This window comes from Notolepis coatsorum (assembly GCF_963971535.1).
Source record: "Notolepis coatsorum genome assembly, chromosome: 4".
NCBI classification, from domain to species: domain Eukaryota; kingdom Metazoa; phylum Chordata; class Actinopteri; order Aulopiformes; family Paralepididae; genus Notolepis; species Notolepis coatsorum.
Genome location: NC_140168.1, coordinates 71,860,744 through 71,871,732, shown reverse-complemented (window position 1 = coordinate 71,871,732; position 10,989 = coordinate 71,860,744). Strand labels below are relative to the sequence as shown.

The window sequence follows — 10,989 nt, the reverse complement described above, 5'->3', positions numbered from 1 at the left end:
AGGCTGCAGTTGGTGAAGCATATGAACGTAAACGACTGAAGTACTCCGACATAGCAGCCGAGGCAGAACAACGAGGCTGGCGTGCCCACTGCCCAGGTGCTTCTGGTTGAGGTTGGATCTAGAGGATTTGTTGCCATGTCCACAACCAAGCTTCTTAAGGGGATGGGGGTGCGAGGACAGGCGTTCCGACAAGCTGTCAAAACACTGTCAGAGGCTGCCGAACGAAGCAGCAGATGGCTATGGATTAAGAGAAAGGACCCCAACTGGGCTGCAAAATGACCATCGAGGGGTAAAAGCAGAGGGGGGCACACCTGGGACGCCAGGTGTTGCCGTTGAGCCCTTCGGAGGTGTCGTGGGCCTGTCAACGAAACACCAATGAAGGAGGGTGCCCACCTGACGACCCCAGTGAAGCTTTTACCACTACCCCATTCAATAAAAAGTGCTGATTATCTAAGGGATTGTAATATCTAGTGTTGAAGTCAGAGGTTCTAGGTAGGATTGTTATTAACTGTCTAACTGCATATATAACTGTTTCCACTAGATGGCGCTCTAGGCGGAGGCACTCAAGACACCACCAGGTGGCGAGTATAAATAGGAATGTCTCCTCCTACTCGACCTCTCTCCCCCACCTACTTCTCACAGAGAGGAGGACTCATGTGTTACTGCTCATACCATGTGAATAAATAAACCACGCCAGTTAAAGGCTAAAGATAGAACCCATGCCTCTTGACCACATTATTGTCGCCCTATAGCCTGATTCTGTCAACAGGTTATGGGCCCAGATAACGCCGGGGCGAAATAAGAAGGGTAGCAAGTTTAGCTAAAGTATAGGCTAGGTTAGCACCGGGAGTACCGCGTGGCTAGACGCTAGGCCAACAGGAGCTAAAACTACGGCCACCATCAAAGAGCAACATGAAAGCCAAGAAGTCTCCCAAGAAAGTCAAGAAGGTAGCAGCCAAGAGTCCCAAGAAGGTAGCAGCCAACAGTCCTGAGGAGGCGGCATCGGGGGAGACGGAGCATGCTGAGCACAACGGAGGCGAGGGGTAGAACCCTGTCTTAGAACGTGTGGCGCCTGCTGAGCATAACGGAGGCGAGGGGGAGAACCCCGTCTTAGAACGCATGGCGACCAAAGGGAGGAGCAAATGGCCCTCATTCAATGGAAAAGCAGAGGACTGCGAGCTCTGGGAAGAGCGCATGCTATGCTGCATGCACGGTGCGGCACTGAAGGAGATGATCCTGGCAGCCCCCACGAGAGACCTGATGGCGGAAGAGCAAGCCCTGGACGACCAGCGTAACGCAGACGCGTACTGAGAGTTAGCGCCACTGCTCGACGACACCAGCTTGGGGCTGATATTCCGCCACACTAAAGACAAAGGCCGAGAAAGCCTGGAGGTGTTGAGAGAGCATTACATTGGGCGAGGAAGACCCCGAGTCGTGGCCCTCCACATAGCACTAACGGCCCTGAAGAAGGGACACACCGAGACTGTGACCGAATACGTCAACAGAGCAGAGCAGATCGCGACGCCATTGAGGAGTGCAGGAGAAGCACCAAGCGATGGGTTAATGATGGCGATGATGATGAGAGGACTACCGGAGCTGTACAAACCGTTCACACTCCTGGTAACACACGGTTCAGCGGACATGACGCTGAGACAGTTCAAGGCCAAGTTAAGAAACTTCGAGGCCTCAGAAGATACCCACCCAGCCGCCGCAGAGGCGGGAGAGAGGGTGTTGAAGGCCCGAGCGACGCCAACGGAAAAGACCAGGCCCACGACGGAGCTGGCGTGTTGGCGATGCGGAGAGAAAGGCCATCGGAGAGGTAACTGCACGAGGACTGTCTGGTGTGGCTTCTGCAGATCCACGCGGCACGCAGACAGAGCGTGCATGAAGAAACGCGACCAGGGCGCGCGACACGCGCATGGACAAGATGGCGCAGACAGCGTACGTCACCAGGCCAACGCAGCTGCAACAGGCCCAAAGGAAGGGACTGATCGTGGACACAGGTGCGTCGTCCCACGGCATCAATGACAGGAGTCGGTTCAAGAACTTTGACAAAACGTTCCGCCCGGAGAGACACAGCATGGAGCTGGCAGACGGGAAGCGCACCTACGGGTTGGCGAAAGAGAGAGGAGACGCACAGGTATGCCTCACGGACAGCGGGGGGGCGCCGGCGTACAGTGACGTTAAAGAACGCTCTCTACGTACCATCGTTCCCACAAGGACTATTCTCTGTAATAGTGGCTACTGCGAACGGTGCCAGAGTGTTCTTCATTGAAGGTAAACATTTTCTTGTAGAGCCCAACGGTACGCGATTTGACATAGAGGTGTATCAGAGAATGTATTACCTGAAAACAGAGTGTAATGACAACGACAAGTGTAATGGTGACAATTATATGTGTAAAGTAACTGTCAGCCACGATATTCAGACATGGCATGAGATTATGGGTCATTGTAATTACGAGGATTTACTGAAACTGCAAGCAGTGACAGAGGGCATGCACATTGAAGGTGAAAAACGTAGACCTGATAAAGAAAGTGTAGTGTGCATAAAGGGGAAGTTTGCTCAATCGAGAAACAGAAATCCCACAGAAAAAGTAAAGGTACCACTTGCGTTGGTTAACACAGATCTTGCCGGTCCAGTAAGAAACGAGTCCATAGGAGGCTTTAGATATGTACAGTCTTTTACAGACGTGTGCACAGGGGCAGTGTTTGTTTACTTTCTTAAAGCAAAGAGTGACACACTCCAGGCCACGGAAAAATACCTGGCAGACATAGCCCCTTATGGTAACGTAAGATGTTTGAGGTCCGACAACGGAACCGAATTCACAAACAGAGAGTTCCAATCACTGTTGAGGAGGAACAAGATAAGACACGAGACGTCATGTCCATATTCCCCACACCAGAACGGAGTGGCAGAGAGGGAATGGCGCACTCTTTTCGAGATGGCTAGGTGTAAGCTAGTAGATAGTAACTTACCTAAGAGCCTATGGCACTATGCGGTGCAAGAAGCCGCTTACACCAGAAACAGGTGCTTTAATAAGCACACGGGCACCACCCCGTATACAGCACTGACAGGAAAGAAGTGTAATCTAGCCAGAATGCACCGATTTGGATCAGTGTGTTATGCGTACCTGCAGGACAGAGGAAAGCTTGAGTCCAGATGTGAAAAAGGACTCTTTGTAGGGCATGACAAGGGAAGCCCCGCTTTCCTGGTTTATTATCCCGGTAAAGGGGGAGTGCAGAAACACAGGCTAGTCAAGTTTGTCACAAAGACAACATGTGAGGGCGAGACACAGACAGAGGAGCCAGAGCTGGACTCCAGAGTAAGGTGTGTAGAAACAGAGACACGTCAGCCCAGTGTACTTAGCACGGTCGTGCAGGCAGACAGTCAGCCACCCCCAGAGGGCGATGACGAGGAGTACCCGAGGGTGACGTCAAGTGCCCCAAGCAGTGGGAGATATCACTCAAGGGAACACAAACCCCCAAAGTATCTGACAGACTATGCCCGGAAAGGGAGTGACGAGGAGGACAGTACACCCACTACCGTTGATTACTGCTACAGGGTAGTTAGTGGGGTACCTCAGACCTTTAAAGAGGCCATAGTGTCCCCTGAATCAAGTAAATGGGAGAGAGCAATGGATGAGGAAATTAGGTCCCGCCTAGAGGACAACCACACCTTCACTCTAACCAAGTTACCAGAGGGCAGACAGACAGTGGGAGGGAAATGGGTGTATTCAATCAAGGAGGGTATTGAAGGCCACGACAAGTACAAAGCGAGGTTTGTAGCTAAGGGTTACAGTCAGAGGGAGGGGATAGACTACGGTGAAACATTCTCCCCCACGGCCAATCTGACCAGTATAAGGGTAGTGGTGCAGAAAGCAGCTGAGGACAATTTAATTTGACATCAGATGGATGTGAAAACAGCCTATCTGCATGCACCCATAGATAGGGAGATATATATGGAACAACCTGAGGGTTACGAAAAGAAAGGAGAGAAGCTAGTGTGTAAGCTGGAAAAATCCATTTACGGCCTGAAACAGTCTGGGCGAAATTGGAACGAGATGCTTCATACATGTCTTATCGAAGATCACTTCCTACAGAACCCAGTAGACCCCTGTGTTTACTCGAGGGAGTCAAAGGAGTCAGGAAAAGTGATCATCGTCATTTGGGTGGATGATTTGATCATAGCAGCAGACAACACTAGAAGCCTAGCACAGGTGAAAGAGATGCTCTCCACCAGATTCAAAATGAAAGACCTTGGGAGGATAAAGCATTTTCTAGGTATGGACTTTGAACAGTCTGCCAATTGTGTAAAAATATCCCAGAAGAGATATGTGGAAAATATCCTGAAACGTTTTGACATGCAAGAATGTAGATCAAGGGAAACACCATGTGATAAAAAACTAGACTATCAGGAGGATGCCCAGAAACTGACAGATGTAAAAATGTACAGAGAAGCTGTGGGTAGCCTCATTTATTTAACAACATGTACCCGCCCTGACCTATGTTTTGTAGTGAGTAAACTGTCACAGCATTTCGCTGACCCCACAGAGGAGCATTGGATTACAGCAAAACATGTCTTTCGTTATCTTAAAGGTACAGCACACAAACAACTGTGTTTCAGAAAGAGCAATGAGGGTATAGGACTTAAAGCCTACAGTGATGCAGACTGGGCAGCTGACACCACAGATAGAAGGAGTACCACAGGATATTGTGTGAGAAAACAAAGAAGCAGCCCACAGTGGCACTATCAACTTGTGAAGCCGAAAACATGGCTCTAGCTATGACCATACAGGAGTGTATTTATCTGGAACAACTGCTTGAAGGGATGGATACCTATGTATATAAGAAGACTGTTGTTTACGAGGACAACCAGGGAACCATTGCGATTGCTAGAAACCCTGTGTGCCGACAGAGATGTAAACATGTCGATATAAAATATAATTTCACCAGATCTGTCATCAGAGAAGAAAGGATGACACTGATTTATTGTCCAACGGACGACATGGTAGCAGACGATATGACGAAACCTGCTTCCAAATTGAAATTGAAGAGATTTGCAGAGGTCATGTTTGGTGTGTAGATATTGACTGCCATATTCTTTTGATGTATTTGGATTATATTATTTCCTTTGTAAAATGTTTTTCTGAGAAGTTAACCAGTATGCTAATACAACCCTAAGTGGGAGTGTTGAAGTCAGAGGTTCTAGGTAGGATTGTTATTAACTGTCTAACTGCATATATAACTGTTTCCACTAGAGGGCGCTCTAGGCGGAGCCACTCAAGACACCACCAGGTGGCGAGTATAAATAGGAATGTCTCCTCCTACTCGACCTCTCTCCCCCACCTACTTCTCACAGAGAGGAGGACTCATGTGTTACTGCTCATACCATGTGAATAAATAAACCACGCCAGTTAAAGGCTAAAGATAGAAACCATGCCTCTTAACCACATTATTGTCGCCCATCTAGTCCTATAAGCTCAACTTTGATTTCCTTTATGCTTTATTTTTTCTTTTTCTTATTTTAACTGTATTGCTAATTACATTCTGTATTTGTATTCTGTTATATTACTAATTACATTCTGTATTTGTATTCTGTTATATTATTTACTTGTGAGGAACCCAGGAAGATAGCTGTCATTAATTTGACAGCTAATGGGATCCTAATAAAACATAAAAATAAACATAAGCAGAGGTAGTCACATTGCTGGGGTGGGTTTAAGTTTAAGTTTATTTGCAAAAGGGACAGTGCATATTAATCAACATTAAAAATGTAAATACGCCAGAATTAACAAGAAGGCTAGATTTCATCTGTAGTCCCTGGCCAAGATGTTAAAAAGGGCATCAACCTAAAGTGATAAAAAACGTTCTCTATAAGACCACTGATCACCTGGTTTGATTCTCAAGCATCGGTATCCTGGAGACCATTAGAGGAGAACAGAGTGGCACAACATAGACTGCAGGATAGTTAGCTCAAAGCTATTCCGGCCAGTTTTCATCAACTTCCTGTCATTTAGAAATATGATTTTATAGTGAAAATCATTACCAAAACGTCCGGAAAAACCTCACGGGAGCATTATAGACTGTCATACAAATGTACAAATGCTATAAGGTGGCAAGAAATGCACTATAAACAATACTTTGCGGCGTCGTTTCTTGCGCTAGCTTCTGTTAGCCAGCAATAGCCTTAATTAGCGTGAGCAAGTAAACTAACAGTGAACGTTTTTACATGAAATACAGCCCAAAAACCCTGCTGACAAACTTTGCTTATTAAATACATTCTATACTATAATAATACAAACGTTTCATTGCCTCTCTGTGACGACAAAGTTGTTTAAATAAGGGGAGAAAAGTAGCTAAAACCAATGTATTTGGATGGGACAGGAAGTACCATTGGCAACCGGAAGTCAGCCGGAAGTGCCTACTTTTAGGTTGTGCAAGTGGATAGTTTCAGTTTCGACCCTAACCGCCCCTAAAAACCAACGAAGAAGAAGAATGGTTGACGTCACAGCCCCGTCGTTAGTCTGTAATATTTTTTATAGCCTCGCGACACAGGAACAAAGACCCACTGTAGCTACTGCTAACGGTTTAGCTTCGGTAGCTTATATGTATCCTACGTTGCCTCTTTTAAAATGTCTAGAAAACAGATATTGAGATCGTTAGTCAACGAGAGACTGACTGCAGCTGTTGAAGAGATATTTGGAGTATTTGATAGAACCATAGAAGAATATGAAGGAGAGATCGACCGTCAGCGTCAACTGCTGGATGCTCTGAAGCCTGAGATCAGAACAGGTTTGTAAACTTAAATATGTTCTCATTAAAGTTAAATATGTTCTTGGACAATACGTTGTTTTTATAACGTCACCGTGTATCGTGTCGCCGAGACAGACCGTTATTATTTCAACCATGTCGTAAACAACAACAACATACTGCTGGGAGTAAGAATATAAGATTATCTTAATACATTTCTTATTAACCTTAAATATGTTATCATTACACTTAAATATGTCCGTATTAAAGTTAAATGTGTCCTTATTCAACTTTAATGTTCTTGAACTTTAAGTTGTTGTTATAACATCACCGTTTATTGTGTCGCCAGACCATGTCATGTAAACAACAACAACAACAACAGGCTGGGATCAAGAATATAAGATGATGTTCTTTATTCTAGACTGGGATCAAGAATATAAGATGATGTTCTTTATTCTAGACTGGTATCAAGAATATAAGATGATGTTCTTTATTCTAGACTGGGATCAAGAATATACGATGATGTTCTTTATTCTAGACTGGGATCAAGAATATAAGATGATGTTCTTTATTCTAGACTGGAATCAAGAATATAAGATGTTCTTTATTCTAGACTGGGATCAAGAATATAAGATGATGTTCTTTATTCTAGACTGGTATCAAGATTGAATATAAGATGATGTTCTTTATTCTAGACTAGGATCAGCATCCTAATGTCACCGTTTATCGTTTCGCCGAGACAGACCGTTATTATTTCAACCATGTCGTTAAGTAAACAGGCAGCACAGCTAGAAGGTCCTGGGTTTGATTCCCGCTTGGGGACCAGGTTGCCGCGTTGCCAGGTACCCAGTTGGGGTATCTTCCGGGCCTTTCTGTGGGGAGTTTGCATGTTCTCCCCGTGCTTACAGTTTCCCCTCTCAATAAGATAAACCCAATGGAAAAACATGCAGAACAGATAACTAACGCAGCCCATGTCTGCTCCCGGCTGCCCTTGGGGGGAAAGAGGACGATGGGATGGGAAAAGTGCAGAGAGACATTTCAGGGACGACTCTGGGGTCGCCTATCTTGCATGTGTGTGTTAATCTGCATGACAATTATAGACTTCTTCTAAAGACTTCTAAACGTTTCATTGACTAAACTATAATCTGGGTCTGGTTCCATGCTTTCTTGTTGTTTTCTTCCCAAAGTGCATCTAGAGAAGTGTGTTCACTCTGCTGTCATCTTGAAGGGGACTGTAGCCTCAGGTCATACTGTTTTTTGGCCACGTTTCCTCGTATGCTGGGGAACTCACTTAATGGTGCATTCAGTCTGTCCTCGTCAATGGGAAATGTTATGTGACCAAATATGGTAATATATGAGGTGATCGCGTTCTGGGTGCACTAGTGTGATGTGATCATAAAGTCAGGACCAATCAGATACAAGGCAGCAGATTCAGACGATTGAACCTTTCTTTCTTGATGCAGGTGGTTTGAGCGATTTTCAGGAATCCCAACATGTCAACATTTCTGATGATGTCTCATAATACTCTGTGTTCATAATGAAATACATTTGCGCCACAAGCGGTGAAGGGTCTGCGAGCCTGCCCAGAGTTTACCACTGGTATTTACGCCCGTTTGAGTGCAACCTACTGGTGGTAAAGTTGGACATTTCCAACTTTATGAGTTGACAAGCACCGACCAAGCGCACAATCGGTTCTCCGCACACATAAAGCCCAACCAATGTGGGAGCAGTGGAGATGATTTCGGCTGATGAGCAGTGCATGTGATTGGTTGAACAGCACCACTAGTGACATGGCCGCCTAGTTATAGTTGAAAGTGGGGGTGTAACTGAGGGGTACAATTCCCTGACTGTATTACTAGATATGATACTTACTACCACTACCTTTGTACTTAATATTCGGCCACCCAGTACACGGCATAAATATATTATCATAAACACTCTCACGTAGATGAAACGGATCCAACACAAATGTACGAAGTCGAAACAGGTCTTTATTTCTACACAGCGATGGTGTGTAGAACAAGCACTTAATCACTTAATTACATTTATGAATTGAAATAGTATGCACTTTTATGGCAAAGAGTATTCGTCGGTATATCAATATAGAATGTCCAATCTCTGAAGGCGCAGGTGGTAAATATACGACCTGGAATAGTTAAGGAATAACAGCAATGATACTTTAATGATTATATACTAGATACACTAGAGGGGGTTAATCCGGTCGCTTGTAAGCCGACAGGAGTAGGAGGGGGGGGGGGGTAGAATCCGGCTGCCTCGTCCGGCCAAGGGTATCCCAGGTGAACCCACTGTAGTGCCGTTCAATGCGCCGGCGATCCTTGGACCACAGATGACTACGTCCAACTCGACGATATAGTGCCAAATATGACTATTCAAATATTAATATACACGATGTCTCAATACCGATGGTAGGCGAACTTGGCCTTACTCCCACACGTGGCGTCGCGGGGAGGCTTTACGTCTGTGACTCTATTGGAGGGTAAGAAACTGGACTGAAAAGAAAGTCCTACTTTAGTAGCGCAGTATATATACGCACTATGAACAAATAGTCCCATTAGTGGTGCGGTAGTCAGATTCCTACGCGGAACTAGGACTTGTTCGTACATGTGGAGCGGTACGTTTGAACTGGGTCTGAGGGGTATGGCAGCCTGGCACCAAGGTCTCGACCAATAGTAGAATGGAGACTATTATGGGATGTTCAGTAGGCTAGAATGGATATTCAATGCATATTGTACAAGGAATATACAAGGGATATCATGGAATATTAGAGAATATACAAATACAATTAAATATATATATATAAATAAATATATATATTCGGTTTAATCTGGCCCTTCACAACAGCCACCCCCTGAATAGGTCCCAGACCTAATCAGTTAAACAGAGACAGATTAATCGCGTTGTCTATTTACACATAAGGGTTTGCTGTAGGGGTCAGTCAACTTCACAAAGTCATAGGGTTGTAGGGTCATGGTCATCATCGATTGTGTCTGGGAGTCGAGGCAGTTCTATGAGCCTTGCCCCGGGACGGGTGTAAGTGCGACCCTGGACGAGCACTTCAGCTGCTCGGACCTTGCCGTCGGCACCGGTGATCACTTTGCTTACGCGGCCGGCCGGCCACATAGCTCTGGGCAGTGATTGATCAATAATCATGACGACTGTTCCTTCTGTCAAATTGTCTCTCTCCTTTACCCACTTCTGGCGGGTCTGTAGAGACGGTAGGTAGTGCAGTAGGAAACTGTTCCAAAACTTGTCGGCTAATACTTGGCTGTACCTCCACATTCGTCGGCCGTTCGCTTCTTCAGGCCGGTACATTGTCTGGGGTAATGCAGGATCTAGCCGCCCCATCAGGAGTGTGTTGGGGTCTCTGCGTAGGCGACCACCCACTCTGATGAGGGTATGAGCGTCGCTCTCGGGGGCCAGGTGAATTAATCTGCTGTCGGATGGGACGGGCTTTCCTCCCTGTAGACAGGCCAATTCATCGGGGAACGAGTCTCTCTGGGCTCGCTGCAGTAGAAGCAATTCTGCTTCCTCGTAGTTAGCTGCTGACATATCAGCGGGGGACTTGCACTCCGGGTGGTACCGCAGGAATGTTCTTTGTTGTGCACTCTCTATGGACGTGCAATCGTCTATGTTAGGGTCGGTGGAGGCTACGGTGCTCAATCCACAGAACACAGACTTCTTATTTTCCACCTCCTCTGGACTTGCTTCCCTCGGGATAGGCATGGGCCACTGTCCTTCCGGGAGTCTTAGGAATGCGGGGCCGTCACTGTAGACATTGCGACGGGTGAGGTCATCCAGGGGCATCCCCCGGGTGATGACGTCAGCTGGGTTCTGTTTTGTATCAACGTAGCGCCACTCTGTTTCTCCGGTTAACTCTTCGGTTAAGTCTTGAATCTCGGTGACTCTGACTCCCACGAAGACTTTGTACTTGCATGAGTCCGATTTGATCCAGGCGAGTACCGTCGTGGAATCTGACCACAGGATTGTTCTAGACACCGGTATGGTGAGCTCACGTTGGATGAGCGTGGCTAGGTGCGCTCCGGCTAGGGCTGCGCAGAGCTCTAGACGTGGGATAGATTGTTGCTTGCGTGGGGCTATTCTCGAGCGGGCGAGGACAAATGCTGTGTAGATCTCTCCCCCCTGGTCTTGGGCCCGCAAGTAGGCTACTGATCCGTATGCGACCTCTGAGGCGTCACTGAAGACGTGTAAGTCCATTTT

General features: G+C 46.4%; 1 protein-coding gene across 1 annotated transcript in view; it reads left to right on the top strand.

Moving 5' to 3' along the window:
• The first annotated feature begins 6,560 nt into the window (after positions 1-6,560).
• The window catches only part of LOC311227707 (uncharacterized protein), a 31,283-nt gene continuing 26,854 nt past the window's right edge, over positions 6,561-10,989 (top strand). Inside the window, exon 1 of the mRNA XM_084313467.1 lies at positions 6,561-6,792. Within this exon, the coding sequence (XP_084169593.1) occupies positions 6,633-6,792 (160 nt within the window). The 5' untranslated portion in view covers positions 6,561-6,632. The remainder of the gene's footprint in view (positions 6,793-10,989) is intronic.